This window comes from Juglans regia, chromosome 15 (genome assembly GCF_001411555.2).
Source record: "Juglans regia cultivar Chandler chromosome 15, Walnut 2.0, whole genome shotgun sequence".
Lineage (NCBI taxonomy): Eukaryota > Viridiplantae > Streptophyta > Magnoliopsida > Fagales > Juglandaceae > Juglans > Juglans regia.
In genome coordinates, this window is record NC_049915.1 from 8,349,902 (window position 1) to 8,374,543 (window position 24,642).

A 24,642-nucleotide genomic window follows, 5' to 3' on the forward strand; every position below is an offset into this window, starting at 1 on the left:
GAGAAAAAAAAATGCAAAGGGACGAAATGGATACCAGGGATTCTACAAGACGATACGGGAAGACTAAATGGAATGGGGAAGACGACGTGGGAAGCTAAAAAAAGGGAGCAAAAACAAAAGAAAAAAAACATGTCATGCAAAGAAACGAAATACAGAGGGGCTTCTTAGTGCAGAGAGACGAAATGCCGAAAAGAGAAAAAAAAATGCAAAGGGACGAAATGGATACCATGGATTCTAGAAGACGATGTGCGAAGACTAAATAGAATGGGGAAACGATGTGGGAAGCTAAAAAAAGGGAACAAAAACGAAAAGAAAAAAAAAAAAAAACATGTCACGGGGCATATCCACGTCAAGCAGGAAGAAAAACGAAAAGAGGAAACGGTGTCTATAGCATCACCCTAAATAAAAACTCTCTCAAAAGTATTTTTATTATAAACTCAAAATATTAGCTGTAATAAAGCACCCTCCCAAAAAGTTTTTCAATTTGCAAGCCGGTGTGGAGAATAATATATCATTCACATCACTTACCTAGCAAGATTTAATTTATAATATTTAAAATTTAAAATTTATATTTCAAATCAAATCATGTTATATAAGCGCTAGTAGATTGTGTTATCCATACCTAGTTATAAATAGAATTTTCCCTCTCCCAAACCATGACCATCGACTGCCTTTATGTATTACAATCAATAACTTCAAAATAAAAAGGAACTCTAGAAACTAATCCTAACAAATTCTAGAGTCCAAAAAAATCTTAATGCAACTCTATAAAAAAGCCTAATCTATTATGAATCGAACTCCTAGTCTAAAACAACTTAAAAATAACAATCCCTCGACTAGAGGAATTCCTGATTGTTTCAAATACTTAATACAAACTAATTATGACAGAATTCTACTAAATTTGGAATTCTTAACAAACATCAAGTAATCTTGTCTAGGTTTTCCTAAGCTCAGTATGCCATGGAGAAAATAATCTGATCAGGTTTGAAACTTTTAATATTCACTTTCAATCCAAACATCTTTAATCTCCAACATAAATTTTGATATCTCAAAGAGCTTCCATCTAATCTGAGTTTTCATGGGAAAATAAAACAAGCAAAGCAACTTTCACTAAAGCCCTTTTCATTTTCGAAAAACAACTCAATATTTTATCCAAATAACTTGTAATTTTCTAACTACCCACTTTGGTAAACCCTGATACAAAATATATCTCAAAAAATATTTCCAATCTACTTACTCGCATGTCAATTTGTTTTTAGAAAATCCAAAAAGTTTTCTCACTTTTCAAGACATCGCTTCATGTATTTCTCTTTCTTTTTTAAAAGTAGGCCTCACAAAGCCTGCCTGATAAACACCCAGAGACGAAATAGTTATTTTTGTTGAACATGTTAGAATGTTGACAAAGGTAAATAGGACTTGGAGTTGTGAGATATCACTTGGTTAAAGCACAATATCAAGCACAAAAGGGTCTTGAACTTGCGCTCTAGCAAACAAATTTTTATGACGAATATTGTAATGCCTTCTTAGAGCATCCTACTTAGATTTTGCCCTCAACTTAGGTTCCAGCACTATTCACTGTATTTGTTTAAATGCTTACAAAAAAGCAAAAAAACAAACAAACTAGGCATCACGAAACAAATCCAATTCTTCGACTGAGAGAGAGAGAGAGAGAGAGAGAGAGAGAGAGCTATGTTTATTTAAAATCATAGGAAAATGTAGACATCAAAAGAAGAAAGCATAACCAAAAGAAAACCATTTAGAAAAAAAATGAAAATAAAAAGGGACTAAAGGAAACAAGAGTAACACGACTGTGCATGCGCGCGCGCATTCACAGAGGGAGAGGTATTATTAGAACCTCCTCTTTCCTATATATTGATTAAACAAAAGTAAATGCTGGGAAAAAAAAAAAAGATTAATTGACAACAAATGGAAAATAAATACGATTATACGAATTAAAGAGGACTGAAATAGTGAAATGGCAACCAAATAGTACGAACTGTAAATATACAAGCCCAAGGTCTAAAGGAAGTTTCTTTCGAAGGTTCCTGAAGAAAACCTGGAAGAAAAACCCTGAGCCATGTTGTCTGGATCGAAGTTTATACTTTTCCTCCCAGCTGACAAATCCTTGTCACGATCCCAAGGCTTCCAAGGATGTTGCCCCACCCACTCTTCTTTCTCTTGCTGCTGCTGCTGCTGCTTGGATTTTTTCTTTGAACGACCGACAGCAGACTCTTCTTGGTGCTTCTGCACCAATGATTTTGACCGTTTTTCTTTATTATATTTATCCACCAAATCCGCAACTGAACTTTTCTGTTTCTTTTGCTCTTCATTTGAAGCAAGAGCAGCAGCCTCGTTATATGCTTCCAGATAACTGCGACAGGAAGCATGCATTTAAAAATCCCCTAAACTAAATGTGTGTGTGTGTGTGAGAGAGAGAGAGAGAGAGAGTTGGCCGCTCAAGGCATTCTGAAAACTAAAAAGTGAAACATACTTCATCTTTGCTTTCTGGGCTCTATCCGAAGGGGTATCCGTCCAAGCACTAGTGTCCCCACGTCCTTCTTTCGTATTCCTGCTGAATGTTGTGGACTGCATAGTCATACCAGGCTGAGAAGAAAAGAACAAGAGTGAACTATTATTTTGTAAGCAATTAAAATAGGTAGCATTTGGAGTTATCAGTAACCATGGAAAGTGAAACCCTACAGAGCGATATGAACGGTAAAATAGGATTAGTGCACAAGAATCAAAACCAATACTTATCCTAAAATAAAACTAAAAAGAAAATTACAATCGCAGACTTTTTCAAGAAACGAGAAAACAAGAAAGATATCTATAGCAATGTGAGAGGGAGGGAGAGGGGGAGAGAGAGAGAGAGAGAGAGAGAGAGAAGGGGGGAGGTTGCAGAGAAAACAGCAGTGCTTCAAGAAATTGATGTGGTTGTTACTATAATTGAAGTTCCTTTTACTTGAGCGGCTGAACCACGACAAATTAGTCATTAATAGCCATGGATGATTATAAAAAATGCATAATTAGAAACTGCTCGAGGGTTATCTTTGTTAATATATAACTAAGTACAAGGTGTATGAAATCATACACATATTAAATTATCATATAGAAGGAACACTCCAATAGTTGCGCTTTATTTTAGCCTATGCAGTTTCCCCCTTTTCGATAAAATTGGGGCCTATATTTGCAATGAGGCATAGGGCCTTTAGTACCGTAAATCGTATCTACAAGATTTCTAACTTCTCCATGCGTTCCCAAGCTTCAAAGTCTGTAAGGGGCATGTGGTCATCTGAGCAGAACAGCAGCTAAGTAGATATTGACTATTGAGTCCGCCATAACATAAACTTTCCTCGGATTCAAAGGATATTCATCACATATGACAACATGCTGGTCACTCCCAAATACAAGTTGGTGCTTTGAAAATTAAAGTCACATGGAGGAAACAATGTTAGTAAAAGTGTGCCAAATGCAAGCAAGTTGCTTACCAAAAGTGAAGTGCATGCACCCTTATTGGTGCTCAAAATTTGCTAATAACAATCCAGAGGTACAATCCTCTTTCTCACTTGTTAATTAGTTTGGGTACTGAGATGACTACTATTCATTATTTTATTACTTTTCATCTACTTTTCACTACTATTATTTTATTATTAGTACTAATATTCACAGAATATCTGAGAATACCTCACTATCCAAACACAACCTTAAAATAGTACTTTAAAGTAGTTTTGAATATGAAACAAAAGAATCAAGTTTGTACAGAAGAAAGTATCACTCCTAATGTCTTGTAGGTAAAAATCAATATCTTATAATTAGTCTCTGAGAAGGGTGACATGCACGGGAATTCCAAGTTCCAGTAACTCAAGACTAAAGCTAAAGATATTAAATTAACAATGATAACCAAACGATAATTGAATGAGGGTCTTACTTTTCTTTCAGGAGGTAGTGTTGTCATCCACTCATCTCGTTTAGGTTCCACTTTTACATCCAAGTCTGCCAAGAGCTCATCATCACCCTCAATTGATATACCTACAACACAATAGCAATCATGCAGTCAGATCAACAGATAATTCTCAAGTCACAACCTATTATACCCACTAAAGAAGGAAAAAATAAAGGGTGGGACATGACTATTTAAGACTGGTCAACTTGGTTAAAACTAAGCATCTTTAACCAAGCCTCACTGCAGAAATGGTTATGGTGTTTGGTGAAAAGCCATATCAGTTGTAGAGACATCTTATTGGAGAATACGGGGGAAATTAGATAGATGCATCAAGTGCTTTTGACTTGCAAAGTCTTAGCAGTCAGGTTTCGATTAAGTTTCTGTTCCCAAGGAGAATGTACTTGTGCATTCTCATCTTACCTACACATTTATTCTATTGTAATAAAAGGGTGAGTCTCAACTTACATGATCCTAAGCAAGGACATGACCAAGTTAGGTACATGATTAGAAGATCACACTAGTTTTCATTAGGCAAGTATTTGTTTGGATCGATAAAATTTTTTTTATTGAGCATAAGGCCTGAGTATACGGGACATATACAAGAGCGTCACCTATATATGCGCGTTTAGCAATACAAGGAACTCATGAAAAGACATTCCATTAAAATCAATTACAATCAACCAATGGAGCCATCACCCACCTACCTCAAAACGGATATTTCTTGAATATGTGTCCCATCCTCTTCTTATGTGTTTCCATAAACTAACCCCATATGTCCCCTTTACCTCATTTGAACACCATCCCCCATGGTTCACCATATTTCGATTCTATGATGACTCTCCATAATGCTCCTCGTTCATTGTGGTATCTCCATAGCAATATGCCAAGCAAGGCTATGTGAAAAAGATAGCAAGTGCTGGATTCCCAATCCTCCTTCTAGGATAGGGGAGGACACTGTGGCCCATTTTACCAAGTGGAATTTAAATTCCTTATTCATCCCCCACCCCCCAAAAAAAAATAAAAGGAGATCTTGTTGAAGTTTCTCCATGCATAGAGCCACCTTGGTGGGAAGTGGAAATAGTGATAGGAAATAGGTTGGCAAGTTGGATAGGGTACTTTTGATTAAAGTGACCCTACCACCTCTGGATAGATACATCCTCTTCCAACTAGCCAATTTCCGCTCCAATTTTTCTAGTACTTCATCCCAAATAGATTTTTATTTGAATGGGCCACCAAAAGGAAGACCCAAATAATTTCATCGGCAATTGGGATATCTTGAAATTGTTAACCATGCTCTCCATATTCGGAACATTCCCCACTGGGACTACTTTTGATTTAGCCAAGTTCACCTTGAAGCCCGAAATAGCTTCAAAGCATAAAAGGAGTGCCCTCAAAGCTCAGATTTGATCATGACTAGCGCCACAAAAGATTAGGGTATCATCAACAAATAATAGGTGAGATATGAGAAGTGAGCTCGTATTTGCCTCCCTCGATGAGAATCCAGATAAGAACCCGCACTCCACAACCCCTAAAATCATCTTGCTAAAAGCTTCCATAACAAAAACAAAAAGTAGCGGAGATAGAAGGTCACCTTGTCTCAAGCCTCGTGTGCTTTTAAAGAAGCCCTATGATGTGCCATTCACAAATACAAAAAAACAAAGAGTAGAGATGCACTGTTTGATCCAAGAACACCATTTCGAACCAAAGCCACATCTTTCGAGCATATAAAGCAAAAATTTCCAATTGAATCGGTCATAGGCTTTCTCCATATCAAGCTTACACGAGCCCCGGCACTCCCGACTTGAGTCTATTGTCCAGGCATTTGTTGGCAATAAGCACCAAATCAATAATTTGCCTACCTCGGACAAATGCATTTTGAGGCTTAGCTTCTCAACAACCATACTCAATATATTCGCCAAAATTTTCAAAAGAAGCTTGTAGATTCCGCTCAACAAGCTAATAGGGCAATAATCTTTTATCTCTACAGCACCAGGGTTTTGGAATGAGCAATAAATGTTGCATTGAGACTTTTCAAACATACCATTTTCATAAAATTCATGAAAGACCACCCATTATATCTTCTTTGATCACTTCCCAACAAGTTTGGAAAAAAGCAATAGAAAATCCATTCGAACCTGGAGCTTTGTCACCCGCCATGCTTCTTAACACTTTTCTAATTTCTATTTCTTCAAAAGGCCTCTCAAGCTAAATAAAATCAAACTTTTAATCAAATCACGCTCATGAAAATGCAATACACCTGCGCGGTAGATTCTACCACGGAAATCCATGAACGCAGGCAGATCAAAGTGATAACCAACGTATGCAGTCGCAAGAATTAATACGAATTCTTCATACCTAGCTTGCTGCACCTGCTTAACTAATTCCGTTAACAAAACGTGATAGACTACATTCAATATGAAGGACAAAAAAAGGATTTTGCAGTCAAGAGCATCAAAGTGAAGCCCATCTATTCTTGGTCTCCAATAGAATTGTTCTATATTTAAATTAACATACGCTTGAGTAGATGTTAATGTAACATGAACTAGCATAATGCCTTAAACTTGTCTCTCACTTTTCTTATTGGCCGGTACTCATTGTTGACTCCTGTGAGTTTTGGGTTAGTGATCCTTATGATCTCGATCCTGCCCAAGGTCCCAGATTAAAAATCCATACATGAGGATGACATAATTGGGTTCACTACCGTTGTGCCTATCTTGGCAATGCAATATGCCCTTACCTATATATACGTTTTTTCAAGGAAACCTATGTTCAAATATGTTTACTGTATGATATTTTACTTAATGAATATTCGACTCATTTTTTATTTTAAATGTTTTAAAATGTCCCACAGGATGATTATATGAGAATGGCAGGACATGACTTGACTTAGGGAAACGAGGCAAAGATGCCTAGACCGTTATGGAGATTTCAGATTTATGTTAAGCACAAGTACTTATAAAAAAAAAAACAATGTTAAGCACAAGACTTTGAATTTTTTTTTTTTTTTTATAAGAAGAATTTATTAATCCACATAATTAGCCAAAGCCCAAGTACACAAGCTAATTGCTTTGAAAAGCAACATAAAAGTCATTAAAGCTAGTCCCATTCCATACAATAGCAAAAGTCATTAAAGCTTCCATTGACTGTCTTTAATTTTAATGAAGTATATTTTATTTTAAAACTATGGAATCTTTTATATCTGGTGCATAAGAAAATTTTTAAAGGCTAGTAACATCTAGTCCCTCAAGTTTTTCTTGAGCTAACGTCATTCCTCACCCTTGAGGGACGGAGTGTTATAGAGAGAGACTAGAGAGACAAAATCTTGATATATATATATATATATATATATATATATATATACTTCCAAGATACCACTATAATGTGGGCAAGTTGCAAGAATTGATCCTTTCAGCTTGTTCTGCAGCTCTATGGTCCATCCATACTATGACATTTTTTTCTTGAACCACCACTCCAAGAAACTCTGATGGAAGAGCCATAGGCATCCAACACAGCTGAAAGATGTAAAAAAAACTTATGACAAATTTTTCTTTTTCAAAATAATACGCCAAAACAAGCTACCTGAAATTACACACTGAGAGAACAAGTAGCTGCAAATCCCAGACCCTTCATTTCCTCCACCACAACATCAGCAACAGAGCATGCTGATTTCAGAGCCGCACAAATGGCATGCCATAAATCATTAGGATTAGGGGTGCAAATGGTCCGGTCTGGTCCAGCAATGGACCGAATATTTTTGGTCCATCATTTTTCCGGATTGGACCGGACCGAACACCCAAAGGGACCGGACCGGACCGGTCCAGTCGGTCCGGCCTAATTTTTTAATTTTTAATTTTTTTAAATAATTAATAAAAAAATTTATTTAAAATACTAAATTAAATTAAGTGACTTATTAATGAGGATTATGTAACAAACTCAATAAAAAAATATTTTATATAGTCAATAATAATAAATTAGATGAAAATTATATTATTAATTTATATAATTACTAAATAATTAACTAATTGATATTATATATTAGTTAATTCATAGAATATTACCAAGTGTTAATAACATATTTAAAATTTTATGTTGTTAATAGTGATAGGTTAGATGAAGATATATATAAAATATATTAATTTATAGAATATTAACAAGTATTAATAATATATTTAAAATTTTATATTGTTAATTGTACAATTATTATATATAAAATATTTTATTTTTTTTATTTTTCATTCGGTCCAGTCCGGTCCGGAAAAACCCTGGACCGTGGACCTGACCGAAACTTTTCGGTCCTCTAAAATGTGAACCGGACCGGACCGTTTATCACCCCTAATTAGGATAGAAAAAAAAAATAGTCTACTTCCTTTCTCTTTTTTCTTTTCTTCTCTCTAATTAACAAGTTGTAGCTACAGTTGGAGGGTCTTAAATCCATGACCTTACTCCCTAAACTAATATTTCCTCTATGAGAGAGAATTCTCACCTAATATTTCCTCTATGAGAAAATCTTCACTAATAAGCACTAAAGGTGCAATCCAAGTATACAAGATGTAAGAAAAAAAAAAAAAAAAAACAGAGAGAGAGACCTATCTAGGAGAAAGATTCAAGAAAATCATGAAACTGCAAAAAACACAGACAGACGCAGAGAGATCGAACATAGAAAACCAAAAAATAAACCTTAGTAACAGTCAGAAAGTGATTAACCTTGCAATCTTCTCCATTGTGCAGCCTCACGCATCACTTTCAACTCAGCCTAAAGGAGCAAAAAGAATTAATACATGCGCATACACCAAGAATTACTTAAGATATTACTTCTGTAGGAAATACCAAAACCACTACCACAGCGAATATGCGTACCTTAAATGCTTCTTGTTCTTCCTTTAGTTTAATTTTCTCATTCATTGCTTTCCTCTACAACAAGGAGATTGGGTTAAAAAGAAACGCATGTCAAAACTGTAAATGTTTTTTGTGAAGATGCCACAGTACAACTAATATTACCAAAGGAACACCGCGTGAAAATATCAATTCGAAGCAATTATAAGGTTTTTATACTTGCACTTAAAAACCTGCCGAGAAACAAGAAATTGGAAAAACTTTGAAGGAATTGAACCGCAATTGATGTGATTCTTAGGCTCCAAGCCTGCAAGCATGTTGTTGCTTATGCATGGCATGCATTTGAAGACATTATTGTTGATTTTAAGATTTCTTGTAAGTTTCAAATAATTGACTAAACTACTATATTGTTACAGTCTACCTCTCAAAAGGCAAAATTAAGATCCGTCTCAGAAATTGAGTAGCTAAGCATTTAACTTTGGATTTCCATTTAATATGTGCTGCATAAACTGATTAAAGAAATGCTTAGCAGCAACTAGATGCTACTAAAAATCTTGATTTCCAATGTACAGTTTTAAGATCAATGAAAATTATGGCCATCTTCCATTTTCTTAGGTTTCAGTTAGCAGGAAAAGAAATGTTTGTTAACATTGAACAGGACATTAAGAAAGTCTTTGCTTGTCCTATACATGCAGTAATATGCTTTCAGAGTAAAACCATGTCTCCCTCTTTGTAGTTAATAACTACACATTTAAAAACTGTAGTAAGAGTTTCCATCACATCCATCAGTAATACTAGTGCATCTGACCCACCAAAATATCTCAAGCAAATCAGACTAAAAGAAGGAACGACTGTAAAAGAAAATCTTACGTAGTATCGCAACAAGCTACAACTAGACAACAATCATGCATAATAACCGCTACTTGGATGCAGACTTTAATATTTTTCTTAATACTATTATTAAACTAAAAGAAGGAATGGCTGCAGGACACAAAAGTGAATTGTTAATGCCTTCTATACAAATTGATAAAGACAAAGAATCCAAAAACTCTATCAAGGATGAATGAGAAAGTACACCACCATATGTCCACTGCAAGAAAGCACTCAATAACAGGCATTTGAACCTATCATGGGAAAGTTCAAGACCATCCAATGTTCTTTCATGCCATTCATACACATGAGATTAAGGCACTACACTCCAGATAATGAAACAAATTCATCACTGTCGTCAACATAACTGATTTAAGACAGATTGATTATAATATAAGTGACCACAAATCATGCACAATAGGACAATTGAACTTCAAGCATATGTTTATAACCAACCCAACTGAAGCAGAGTGCTAGAAAAAAGTGACCACACAAAATAGATCTTTTATACATTCACATACCAACCATATATATACATAAGAAACTCACCTTATCGGGATCTTGCAATTCTTTAAAAGCTTTATTCAACTTAATAAATGCTTGGTGGGCCTGGGGATGAGGGCATTTATCTGGGTGCACTAGAAGAGATAACTTCCAGTACCTGGATCACAACAGTCAGTCATTAGACAAAAGAAAATACCACACACAAGCTGCAGGTTCAGAACCATATAAATATCACTGAAATATAAACAAGAAGCATTGGCCATATGGTGATGAAAAAGCTTTTCTTTTTCTTTTTTTCACTTGCAGCTATTCCACTTTCCAGCATGATAATATGTAAATCCTTCACCCTGATTTTCAAATTTGTATTGATGAAGTAAATAGGCATGATTCCACAAAGAAAACATCATTCATGTTATGATGGCGACGACTGTACAACCCAAAATAATGTTTTAATCAGAAAAGGCCACTGAACAAACTTATTGAAATATTAAAAATACTCGGTACATCTAAGACATGTTTTTAGGTCCACTAAATCAGTAGATTGCTAGAGAGACTACAAATCACTTTATTCTAGAATCTCAAAAACAGTATATGGCAAAAGATCCAATAAGCCAATTTTTTCTTCACTGTAGATTACATGCTAAGGTCTTTGTTCTTTAGCCTCATGCTATTTGCTAGTTACCCCCAAGACAATCTCCTACTGAAAGAGATTTATTTTTTAGCACTAAGGATGCTATGAATATATGGTAGAAAACATCTTGTTTACAAGTTAAGAAACACCTTCAAGCCTTCCGAAGCTATCTAAGAGTTCATTTCTTGTGACCATTTTATTTGGGATAGCAGATTTCAAAGTTGTTGGCAAGCCCATCTCCTTTATTACTCCAGACTGGCTGGCTGTTTTTATTGGTTTCAGACCAAATCTCGCAGTACTCTCTCAACTCTCCCTCCCTCAGTGTAGTTAAGAAGGACAAAAGATGCTTACTGAGGTAAGGCAGGCATGTTCGAGGTATACGGCACAGGAGGTTTAACTTAGATTATTCAACAGACAATAATAAGACCACCCAAAAAACAACACTTGAGATAAACTTACAAATTTCCATCCCAAAATTATTTCAAGATTTGAAGATCATAAACAATGGATATAACAAGTCAAGTTCCATTATTTCAGAGATAAAAATCAAGAAATGAACCTTTTTTTAATGTTATCTGTGGACATATTTACGTTGACACCTACAACATCATATGGACAATCAGCCTCAGCTCCCATGATTCTGGTAACCTGATAAGATAAATGAAACTAGTACATGAGTTATTGCATTCAATTGCAATCACTACCATACCATCCAAGATGCAATATATATGATCAATACACAAGATATATCTCCACAGACAAGAAAGAAAGGCAAACAAATAACCAAACAAACAAACAAAATATATCTGAAGCTTATATCATCATAGTTCATAAAAAATAAATATATAATGCTCAAAATAGGATATATCGTTTTATACAACTTTCTTTGGAGAAGAGGCATTTTTGTCTACCACAAATTAAACATAGGTCCTAAGGCTTTTGTGTTAAATTTGAAAGCAAAAGAAGTAAAACGGCAAAGAAAAAAGAATTTGGAGGACAGGGGGAAAAGACTGTAGGATTACTGAACAAAATAACCACCTTAACATAAAGTAATATTTTTTACTGACGAGGAACCCTAGAGATCGTGCAAACGCAACTTGTCCTTTTCCCCAATTTAACCCCAAATCAGTTTGATGTGAGCCCGCATCACATGGATCAGGTAAATCATTGGCTTTTCCACAATGGCAAAAGGTCCCAAAAATTATTTGTAATCAAGAATTTGAACTTTAGACTTGGGCAAAGCATACCCCTAAACCAAGGTCCTTACTACATGAGCTAACCCCAAAAAGCTCCAAAATTATTTTGCACAACAATTGATTTTAGAGTACTACTATTCTAAGACATTTACACCACACACTGCTTACGTGACATAATTTGATTTAGAAGATAAATTTAAAAAAATTATAAGTAAACGGTTAAATTATATTAGTAGGAATAAACATAGCCCAAGTACACAGGAGGTATACAAAAGATAATAACACCTATTTAGGAGGAAGAAATAGAAATAAGAAAATCGTGAAAATCAAGGCCATTGAAATCTATAGCTTTCACCCAAAGAAAAAGTGTTATAACAAATAGTGATCTAATCTCCTCCAATGAACGCTCCCTGTCTTTGATCGTCTAGTCATTTCGTTCCTTCCAAATACACCAAAAAATACAGATAGGAATCATCTTCCACACAACTGAAATTTGTGGAATACCGCCGAGGTTCGACCAACATGCTAGAAGCTCAGCCATTGTAGCAGGCATAACCTAGGCTAGCTCTACCCTTCTGAATATATCGACCCATAATGCTCTAGCAATCTTGCAATGTAGTAGAAGATGGTCTATAGTCTCACCACTTTGTTTACATATTCAACACCATTCCACCATTATCACCCCGCATTTCCGTAAGTTATCCATCGTCAAAATCTTTTCTAGAGACGTTGTCCATGCAAAAAATGCCGCCCTAGGAGGGTCCTTGTTTCTCCAAATTCTTCTCCATGGAAAGTGATTATTTTGCAGTCGCGTGAGGGCCTTATAGAAAGAACAAATTGAAAAGATACCTTTTCTGGCTAGTATCCACCACAAAGTATCAATTCCTTGAGTGCTCGGTCTCATGAAGTATAAGAGCTAGAAGAAATCTTCAAAGTTGCTGACTTCCCAATCTTGGGCCGCCCTAATGAAGCTTGCATTCCACTAGAGTAAATCACCATCCCTCTTCATGAGGTCTACCACTGAAGCTTCTTTCTCACGTGCAAGTATGAACACTATAGGGAATGAATCCCTAAGAGCTCCATCTCCACACCATTTGTCCTACCAGAATTTAGTTCTTGAGCCATCTCCCATCAAAATTCTAGTATGACGGCCAAAGACTCCCCACCCTCATCTAATGTGCTTCCATATACCCACACCATGAACCCTACTTACCTCCTAGATTGCCCGATTTTAATCTACCATCTAGGCATTCATTGGCGATGAGAATTGAGTCCAGAATCTGTCTTCCCCGTACGAATGTGTTTTGGAATTTCGTAATGATCCACCCTAAAACTTCTCCCAATCAATTTGCAAGCACCTTGGAAATGATCTTATACACCCCATTCACAAGGCTAATGGGCCGGTAATCCTTAGCCTCTGATGCCCCCAACCTTCTTGGGAATAAGTGCAATAAAAGTAGTGTTGAGACTTGTCTCAAATTTCCCCACCGAGAAGAATTCATGAAATCCTTCATTAAGTCCTCCTTCACCACTTCCCAACAAGATTAGAAGAAACTCATAGAAAATCCATCTAGCCCGGGTGCTTTGTCTTTTACCATCTTTCTTACCACTTCATGAACCTTAGCCTCCTCAAATGACCTCTCCAACCAAATGACATTCTGCTGCTCAATGGACTCAAATGTTAGCCCATCAATCTTCGGCCTCCACCCCTCTGGTTCAATAAGCAACTGCTCAAAATAACCAGCAACATGTTCTTGGATCACAAGGATCTCCGTACAAGCAGCTCCATCAATATTCATCATCTCAATGGAATTAGTTCTCCTATGAGAATTTGCCACTCTATGAAAAATCACCCACTTTCAACCACAAAACCCGAGATTTCTACTGCCAAGAAATCTCCTCCAATAGGGTAATCCTCTCTAGTTCAGAGACTAGTTCTATCCTCCGAGCAAGTTCATTCAATGAAAGGGCTTGTCCCTCCTGTGCCCTCTCTACCTTATGAAGCTCCTCCAGTAGTGACTTCTTGTGGTTGCCTATATCAGCAAAAGACTGTACATTCCAAAGTTCTAAATCTTTTTTCAAAGTTTTCAATTTACCTACAAGAATGAATTGGATCTAGTATGAGAACCACCATTGCCTAGCCCATTCCACAAAGCCTACAGTTTTTAACCACATATTATCAAATTTAAAGTATATCCTTCCTCCTTGAATTCCCCCACAATCCAGCAAAATAGGGAAATGATCAGAACTATCCTTCCTCCGGGTAATGAATTTCCCACTCCGGGGAGACTAAAAAACTATCCAATCTAGACCACGTCTGGTTGTTGGACCATGTGAATGCACCACCCATAAGAACAAAGTCCACAAACCCCAACTCAAAAATACAATCCGAGAAACTCAACATTGCTGGCCACAACCTGCTATCTCCCGATCTTTCACTTGAGAATCTAACAACATTAAAGTCCCTGCCTATACACCACGGAAGGTCCCACCAGTTGTGCAACCCGGCCAACTCTTCCCATAGAAAGTTTCTTCTACTGGCCAAGGTCGGCCCATAAATTCCAGCTAAAGCCCATCTAAAACTACCCTCCACATTTTGAAATGAACAAGCCACTATGTATTCCCCAATATACTCCTTCCATTTTTTCCACCACCCTTCTATCCCACATAACTAGTACTCCACCTGATGCTCCAATCGAAGCAAGAAAAACTCAAATAACATATGGACAGCTCCACAAACTTCTAATGATACTTCTTGAAATATTTTTCATCTTGGTTTCCTACAAGCACACAATATCCCTTCCACTCTCGGAGAAAATTTTTTATTCACATGCTTTATTTACCTCATTAAGCCCTCGGACATTCCATGATATAATCTTAGGCTTCATGGAGACAATGTCAACCCCCTCCCTTTCGATCTTTCTCGACTTGAATTGCCCTTGTAATTGATAGACCAAGTTAATCTCTTGAGCTTGCTCTGTTTTTTTAATTGGATTTCTTGATCTGAATATTTTCTACTTCAATGTCAATTAACAAAGCCATCAATTGTTCTTCAAAACCTTCAAACTGAATCCCCACACACGCTGGATTTCCTGCACCTTATCCATAACCTAGGCTAAAACAATGTGCTGACATGGTGGTAGAGACTTTAGAGATAGGCTCCCCATTCATCTTAGCCCCTTCCTTTGATGCCCACCTCGATGTCACCAGCAACCCTGTCTCCTCCTCAGCATGAGAAGACCTGCCCACTTCGTTGACGTCCCTGACACCTCCAACCCTCACTAGTTCTAGTTCTCCTTCTTCTATGCACCCATCGACCCTTTATGTCCATTATATGCAAGAGAACAACCGGCCAACTGTAAGGGAGGTGGGTCACTCGTGTCTAGGACTGTTTGCTCCACCACAAACATGTCCGCCGGAGGAGATTCCACAAAAATTTCCACCCCCTTCATCTCTACTCCCCATCAGTCCCTTTTGTCCACTCCATGCCTAGAAACTGTCTGCCAATGGTGAGGGAGTTTGAAAACCCGTGATTGCTACTAAGGCAACCATCTCTGGCAGCTCCACCACTATCATATCCTCCCTCTCCACCGCCACCAACGGTTCCTCTGCATGCGACAAGACCATCGGCACCATCTCCGAGGCCGTTGGTTGGTACCCACCTATCGATGGGCCTGCATAGCTTGTGTCTTGTCTTCTCCATACAAGGCCCGCCTATCTCTAATTGTTTAATTGGCCCACAAGCTAAGGCCCAAATCTTGGACCCAATCGTGCTTTCCCTTCCCTCTTAATTGGTCCCCAACTGGGCGCCCATTGTAGTGGCCCATGCCACTTTGAGCCTTGCCAACTAGCCCTTCTATATCCAGGCCACACATTCTATTTCCTTTTGTATCCAAGCCACCCTTCTGGCCCAAGCCCAAGCCCAAGCCCATCACCTTATTTTCCTCAATGCACCGTACAAGGCACTCCATTTTCTCCTGCAATGCATCTAACTATTTTTCGTGTCCGTAAGAGTACGATACACACCTTCCTCTGCCAGGCGGCCCAGGCCGACAGCACACCTGCCACCACCATCGTGTCTTTGTGTGCCTACTATACCAGCAGCACAACCAGCCTTCACTGGACCAACAGCTCTGCTCAGACTTCCAGACGTGCCAGCCCTTCCACCCGGCCTGTTTTGCTCTCGGAGCGGCACCAGTACCCTCGATTGTTGGAGAACCTCCCTGTACGAACGTGAGGGAAGTTGGTTCATAGCCACCGTCATTACGAGCGATGACGTGCAAACCTATCCACCCTCTCTTCCAGCCTCCTTCTGCGCCCCCACCAATTTCATCCAACCCTTACAGTCCCTTTCCTCTAGAATGAAGATGAAATTCTGAAATTCAATCAATCGCCGCTTCCATACTCCACTAGTGCCATGTAATAGCCACGGGAATTAGAACATCTCTGTGCAATGAAACCTGTATCTCCCTCCTGATGAGCAGTATAGAACTCTCTACTTTCACCCTTCAAGCAGTCCTCCAATGCTTTGGTAAACCAGAGTACCGTGGCCATCCCAAACTCATTCCTTTCACAACTCTCCAACTCCTTGCAATAATGTGCAAATATCTTTCATCCCTTGTTACCTCAAAAACTTTTGATTCTATTACTACTAGTTTCGAAAAACCCATATTCCCCTCCAAGACAATAGAAAATCTCGTTGTCAAACACCCTCAACCACTATTGTATCCTTCAGTGTACGAAGAGAAAAACTAAGATAGTTTGTGAGATGAGATGGGAATTTTATGAATAGTAATAAGATAGTTTGTGAATAGTAGTGAGATAGTTTGAATTCAGTATTTTTTGGCTATTGGGAAATGAGAGAGAAAGTTGAATAAAAAATATTATAAAATTAAAATATTGTAATAATATAGTTTGATAATTTTTTTTTTATTTGAAAAAGTTGGAATTGGTTTTTATATTGTATTTGAAAATATTGTAATGATTAGTTTGAAAATTTTGTACTTGAATTATGCTTGGGAATAAGATGGGATGAGATAAAATGAGATTAGATGAGAGTTTTATGTCTCATCCCATGCCCCAAACCTGCCCTAAGTGTACGCCATCCCTTCAAGAGAGGAGAAATCTTTGTCCTATGATCCTCAAATAATATTAAGTAAAGAAACTTTAAATTTTTAAATTTGAATCTTACAAATCAAATTGTACCATTTAAGTGATGTAGATGGTGTGCTCTACACACCAGCTTGATAATAGAGTAATTATTGATTTTATTGTCACATACAGATTTTATACTGGCCTAGATAATTCGTGGGAGGCCTAGTCTTTTGCAATAAAAAATAAGAAAGTATGATTATGGGCCAGTAAGATGTGGGTCTCATACACTTTCTTCTTCGATGGCCATTGTCGTTGTTCATCATCGTTGCTAGACCATTGTTAGCTTGATAAGGAGTTGAGTTTTATATTAACGATGAGTTTTTCGAAAGAGTATAAAATCTTCAAGATTATGGTGGTTGGTGAACACCCTGGGGAGGTTATTTCTGCGCAGGAAAGGAAGCAATTTTATGCAACATACCAAGCTAGTAGCAATGTTTTCACATCCAGAAGTGTTCAATTTCTTAAGATAGATATCTGGAATTAGTAGAACGCGCGGGTGTTTGGAGAAGGGGATTCATCATTATTCCTAAGAAGTGAAGGGGAGAGGATGGAAGAGACTAGAGTTGGAGCTCAGGGAGGCTAGCTTCAATATTGTCAATGGAGAAAGTGGGACAAAACAAATCGAAACTCATAAACAGTTAGAGTTGGGCTATGAGAAAAAAAGTACAAAGTCATACATGGAGGCACTCGTCCTTGAGTCCAACTTCCACCACCGAAGATGTACATAACAGAGGGAAGGAGGCATCAATGAGGGCTGCCTCAGAGCAGAGGGGGCAGTATCGGAAACTTAGTAGAGGAGTACCGTTGTTGAGCCAAACCGGAAGAGGAGTGCGCCGTTTGGCTTCCACAGAAGTTACATAAAAAAGGGTGGCTCACTGTTCAAGACCAATTCGGTAGAGAAGTGAAGCTGCTGAACTTGACGTATGTGGTCACCTGACATTAGAAAACTGGGATCGGTTTTGGTTTTGGGCTCGGTCTTGGGCTTGGGCTTGGGTTTGGGTTTGAAATGAAAGGGAATGGGTCTATAGTTTCAAGAACTGGATATGGCCCGCGAAGCAATGGGTTTGCACAATATGCGTCCTATCAGAGAGTTGCCAAGAATCTGCCATCATGCCCTCCTTATCACAGGAAAATCTTAATACCTCTAGAAAACAACCTTCAATCGCTGATCGGCTGATCATTGTACCAAACACAATACCAAAATTTGTTCAACTAACACAAACCAAAGAATTGGTGTTTACCTCCATACCGTACTTAATTAGAGACTAAACTCTAATACATATTCCCTCTACTATGGTTCTACCATAACATTTAGATCTTCGTAAGCTAGATCAATCTTCTTGTGAACAAACCAAAACCCATTCTATGCCTCACTCAAAAGTTTTAGGACGAGAGTTCAATAAAATTTTTTAATTATTCTTCTCTCCTCTAAGGCATCAAAATCATAGCATGCATTTGCAACAACTTTTATGTCGCACAAATTATGCCTCCTTAAATCATTCTGGCTTTTTGTTTCATTTTGGGAAGGGTTAGCCTAAGGTTTTATACAACATAGTTTTTTCAAGTGCATTCAAGCTCAAATTTACCTTCTTGCAATCTAAAAAACTGAAAAACTTAATGGAACTTCACAATTCAAGAGCCAAAAGAATATTTTGGTTAATTTGTGTCAGCTACTTAGAGAACTTAGCTCATACAATTATTTTTTGATCGAAACTTAGCTCATGCAATTATTATACTTTCAACATTTTAAATAACAATTATATGACAAGATTACTTCCCTACTTGTTTCAAATAAAACAATGGATTTTAGGAAAAGTGAAAACAGTGCAGAAGTTCAACAGGTTGGTAGCGGACTACCTCAAATAATTAAAGCCTTCAACAGTTAAGTAGCTGGTGCATTATTTACGGCTAAAAGTAGTAAAGGTCCATTCAACCAAATCCTTATGTTTATTAAAAAACAAGGGAAACATAGTAGTAGTCAATTCAATATTCCTAATAGAGGATCTTATAAAAACAATTACCAATATACTATTTCACAATTACAAATCTGTCACGAAAATCAGCTGGAAAATTTTGATTAGTATGCAAAAATAAAAGGATTAAAATACCTCTTCGAATCGCTCTGCTTCATTTGCTGATGCAGCCTCAGCAACCACAGCAGGTGGTGGGGGTCCTATAAAATTCTCATCATCTTCCTCCAACTCAGCTTCTCTACAAGTATTTGTTAGAAACCCTTGTAACATTTCATCTCCATTCCAAAATATTTCGAAATTACATATCACTAACAGCGTTGGTAAAAATGCGCTCAAAGCACGCTAAGCAAGCACATTTATGAAAGCGCTCATTTTGGCGCCTTTTTTCAGTGAGCTTAAAAGAACAATATAAAATATCAGTTGTAACTACTACTGATTGCATAGAGCATTAATTTAGAGATGTAGTAAATGAGGAAGATGATGAGTGGGGTACAAATCTTTTTATGACAATGATGATGGTCCTATGCTTAATGATGAGATTGATTATATACTTTAGGATTGCATTGCATTGCTTATATTAGCATCAATAAGTACAATATTTGTGCTTTTTTGGTCACTTCTTTCAGGTGTATTTCAATTCACCCATGTACTTATTTTGATTATCTAATATCGTGGTTTTCTGTATTTCGTAAAAGTATAAGAGATAAAATTCTATGCTTGAATTAAACATAATTATAAAAAATATATTCATGTAATTTGTTGATTACTTGATAGACATGGTCCAAAATACTCTAACGGATTGAGTTAATAATCTAAATGTATAATTATCTTGCTCATCTAAACCATTTTTATTTTATTTTATGAATATTTTGTTAGAATACATTGGTTTTGAAAATGTCCGCAGTATTTGAATCAAACATGCACTTCAGTTTTGCGCTTTGCATTAAGGCTGTGATTGTTTCAGCAAAAAATATTTTCAAGGAAATGCTTTCATCTTTGGGTCTGTTTAGTGTTTGGAAAGGCCAGAAAAGAGAGGTCAGTGGAAAATGACTAGTTGGTCAATAAGAAAATCATGTATGGGGTGAAAAATACAGTGATACCCCATTCTAATAAATGATAAGAGTAGATGGTGTATGAGATCTCACATTGCTTAGGAATGAGAAGTTCATTTATAATGTTCAAATGCAGCTCCTATTGTATCATTGACCAATCTTTTTGGAGTATAAGCCATGTTGTTTGGGCTTTCCATTGGAGCGTTACATATGGTATCAGAGCCTATCTCAACTATAAAAGTGGAACTTAAGTCGTGCCACCTACGACGGACTGGCCCAAGGAGGACGTCGAGAATATATGAGGGGAGATTGCAATATCTCATTCAGATAAATGATAAAAGTAGGTAGTGTATTGGATCTCACATTGCTTGGAAGGAGAAGCTCTTACTCTTTATAATATTCAAATGGAGCTCCAATTGTATCATTGACTAGTCTTTCGAAGTATAGGCCATATGGTTAGAGCCTTCTGTTGAGGCATTACAAATACTAACTCCTCTCCAGGGCCATAGGTCATTTTCCACCCCTTACTTCAAGTATTCTTCTTCACCCACAAAAAGGTTAGACGTCGTTCTTCACTTTAATAAAACAAGTGGCCCAATCATAGACTGCCACATCAATTTTAATTTTTCATAAAAAAAAAAAAGTAAATAAGTTTTTTCATATAAATTTTTTTTTTTTTTTTTTTTTATAACCGTGGCTGTCCGAGCCAGCTTGCACGCACCTCGACTAATCCCATGGAGCCCTGAAGTTAACGACCAGGTAAACCTCCAGTGGCCCTAAGGGGACTCAAACTAGTGACTATTGGGGAGCAAACCCAAGGCCGGACCAGCTGAGCTACCCTTCAGGGTTTTCTTATAAAATATATTTCTTATTTTTTTAGAAGTATTTAATTAAATTATTTAAGAACAAAATAATTTGACACGTGGCGGTTGGTGATTGGGTAAGTGTTTTACATTAACAGTGATAGACAAAAAAATTTATGGATGATTCTATTTCTAAATAACTCATAACACAAGTTATTGCACGAGGAATTTTTTATTCAAAAAATTTATTAGTGCAAAAATCTTTAAAAATTTTAGAGTTTCTATTTTTTAACGTATATCAATATGATGAATCAATATTAGAATATATGAAATCGTATAATTACATTCATTATTTTCAATGCAACCAAACACCAGAAATTCTTTTCATCATCATTTTCAAGGTGCCCACCAAACATCAAAAAGTCATTTTCCTCATTTTATGTTGAAACAAACAAAGCCTAAGGTCTTGGAGGTGTGATGCAAAATAAATTATACCTACATCCAGTGACAAACTAATGGACTAGCTTCGAAAGTGGAGTTTCGGATTTGAAGCAGTATTGGTTAAAGTAGAAGACCTTTTGACAAATATTGAAATAAATAAATGGGGCAACACTAAAGATTCACGTTAGCAAGGAATAAATAAGGAACTTCTAGGTTGGTTTTAGGAAATATATTCTTTTAAGAGTTGTATACCCTAATTCATGCGTAATAGGACTTTCATAAAAGTTGAGCATCTGTTGTTTTCTTTATTATGAGTTTCTAGAGAGTCGTTTTAGTCCAAGACTGGTACATTTTAGAGTACTCATAGGATTTGTGTTAGATTTTAATACGGTTTCAAGAGTTTTAGTTGTTTACTTTTATGTAAGGCAAATTGTGAGTCACATTTTAGTGGTTGATTATTACTTTTATTTATGAAATTATTCTTTGAGAGTTTTTCAATATTCTCTATGATGCCAAGATTGGTTCTTTGGGTTTACGGAAGATTTGTGTGATCTCAGCATTTCAACATCTTATGCATTTGTAGTGTCAAATAAAATCTACATGCTGCATCAAGGTTTTTGCGCTTAATGTACCTGGTGCTTTCACCAACACTGCACTAAGATGTCCCAAATTATAATCTCAACTAAGTCCAAAACCAGCTGTTGAATTTTTCAAGGAAATACCTGAGCTCATCCTGAGCTTCCGTTAACTTGGCTGCAGCTGCAAGTAACTCAGCTGATGGCATCTCAGGGCCAATTATTCTGCAACAAAAAGTCACAAAGAAAAAAAAACTCATTTGATGAATGTTGGCATGTATATCCTCATAAGTGGTGTCTTAATTGTATTAGAGCAGAGCATTTATTTTACTTATCAAAAAAGAATTATTAGAGCAGCATGACTAGGAGGTGAATCTCTTTCCTCCATTCTGTGATTGGGTATACTCAACCAAGATGAGATAGGGAGGGGAAGGCAAACAATTATGGACTGCTTCCAAAAAAGGGGGTGTTTAAAGCAAGGTCATTCCATGCTGCTTTATTTCCCCAGCAAAAGTACTCCTTTCCCTAGAGGAATATCTAGTGCAGTAAGGCTCCTCCGGGAACCACATTTAATTAGGTGAAAAATAATCCAAATGTATATTATTTACCTTCTTTTAGTAGCACTAACGCCATCCTCGGTACTCGGTCCTGCCACATTGTTTTCATCCATTACATGGCTGCAGCCCGCATCTGCTGCAACCAACTGTACACCATTTTCTGCTATAGAATGATCAATTTGTTGCTCTTTAGGTTCCATACGAGCGCGAATCAGGGGTCCTACAACTTCTAAAGTAGGACGAGCCTTTGAAGGTAGTAAAAACACCCTATGACCATTCTCCTTGAGTCTTAATGAAAGAAACAGCCTCTTTATATGTTTTATCAGAGATCTTTCGGATATACCCTTTATGTCAACAGCTTGCCCATCATCAACCATTTGCAAAAGCTGTACATCAAAAACATGGCTAGGTGTAAACTAAAAATGATACCAGTGTCATGAAAAAAGAAAGGTCTGCAACACACGATTCCTATGGTCAGAAACAGAGGTTGCATGTCACAAAGACCAAAAAAAGAGATTGTAGCACAATTACTTTGGGCATGAGAGCCCGATAAAACATCAATTTCTAAGTTCTAAATGCCTAATAGCCACATGGAAACCTTATCACACGAGGAATAAAAAATAATGCAACTTTCGCAGAAAAAGAAAGGTATGCTATGCAACACACGATTCCAATGGTCAGAAACAGAGTTTGCATGACACAGACCGCCTAACAAACAGGTTATAATAGCAAAAAACTTACGAAAACATGTCATTATGAAATAGTAAAGACATGAACTCAAAAACAGATAACAGCAAAATCCTTTGACATGAGTGCCCAATAAACATCAATTTCTAAGTTCTTAATGCCCAATACCGAGTTACCGACAAGGCATCCTAAGGAAAGGTTCACTGCTGGAAACCATATAATCTTCTACTGATTTAGCTTCAAATTTACCCACCAAAAAGATTCAATCAAAGAGCAAATTGTCTTCTCTTTTAAACAAAAAATACCAGCATCAAATCATTGCCAACGCTAGGAAATTCCGTCAACATGTCTCGCACCACCACTTCGGGATCGGCCTCAACCCGTTCCGGATCACTCTCATCACTCGAAGACACGGACCCAGACTCGGATCCGGACCCAGACTCCTCATTCTCATAAACCCTACGCTTCTTTCCGTCTTTTCTCAATTTCTTTCTCTTTCGCTCTCTCTCCCTCTCCTTCCTTCTTTTCTCTCTCCGCCTCTCTTTCTCTCTCCTCGAATCTTTCTCATCGCTTCTGTGGCGGTGACGGTGCCGACGGCGCCTCTTCGAGGAGTCATCATCAGAGCTAGAAGGGGATGACGATGATGAACTCTCTGTGTCCTCTATATGCTTCTTCGTCTTCCTCTCCGTCTTCGTCTTGTTCTTCTTCGATTTATCCCCCATTTTAGGACGCTGTCTTATTTTTGCAGAATCGAAACTGTTTCGTTATATACACACATTTATTTAGCTTCAAGTTGGAATCTTTAGGTTGTCGTTGGAGAAGGGATCGGGTCAGTGATTCTGAACCGATTGGGTCCATTTGAACTCCCAACGGGTCGGGCAGCTTTGTTGCTTGTCAAATTTTTTTTTTTTTAAATAAAAATTCGTACAATTAGGACCGAAATTGAGTTGAAACTGAAACCAGCCAATCCGGTTTTTAGACTGTGAGGTGCGAGATTTTTATCTTATCTTTGTTTGAGTTTGGCTCAGTTAGTTAAGTTTTCAATAGGGTGGAAAATCGACCCATTCGATTCAGTTTTTGGACAAAATTGATACCGATTGATTCTTAATTTTTTAGAGAGAAAACCGATCGATAGAGAGGAGAAACACCGGCTGAAACCGATGCTTCATTTTTCTGGTGGTTCACGATCGATTCTCAAACCGAGCTTCATCTAAGAGAGTAGAAAGAGAGAGTGTTGCATAGGAGAAAGAGGATGAGAACTAGAAAAAAGACGTGAGGAAGAAGACGAAGTTAGTTCGAAACTGGTGCCTTTCTACTTAAATTTTTTTTTAATATGTTATGAATTATACCGACAGCGTTTGATTTAATACCAAACGGCGTCGTTTTAGTTGTGTTTAAAATAGAACTACAAGCTTAAAACGAC

The 24,642-nt window shown here is 37.2% G+C and overlaps 1 protein-coding gene across 1 annotated transcript; it reads right to left on the minus strand.

Annotated features, from left to right (window-relative positions):
* Nucleotides 1-1,843: 1,843 nt before the first annotated feature.
* Nucleotides 1,844-23,990, minus strand: LOC108991723. The gene is made up of 11 exons (XM_018966096.2): nt 23,525-23,990; nt 22,584-22,918; nt 22,123-22,200; nt 19,240-19,342; nt 11,341-11,429; nt 10,196-10,307; nt 8,801-8,854; nt 8,648-8,696; nt 3,929-4,029; nt 2,492-2,604; nt 1,844-2,371 (listed from the first exon to the last, which is right to left on the minus strand). Exons 1-11 carry the CDS (start codon nt 23,939-23,941, stop codon nt 2,020-2,022), a joined length of 1,803 nt encoding a protein of 600 aa, XP_018821641.1. The 5' UTR covers nt 23,942-23,990; the 3' UTR covers nt 1,844-2,019.
* Nucleotides 23,991-24,642: the final 652 nt, after the last annotated feature.

Excerpts from the sequence above, each read along its gene's own strand:
- LOC108991723 (XM_018966096.2), bottom strand. The coding sequence starts at position 23,941 with ATGGGGGATAAATCGAAGAAGAACAAGACGAAGACGGAGAGGAAGACG. Across the intron at positions 19,343-22,122 it reads GAAGCTCAGGATGAGCTCAG|AGAAGCTGAGTTGGAGGAAG; the intron begins GTATTTCCTTGA and ends AAATACTTGTAG. Across the intron at positions 2,372-2,491 it reads GCCCAGAAAGCAAAGATGAA|TTATCTGGAAGCATATAACG; the intron begins GTATGTTTCACT and ends TTCCTGTCGCAG.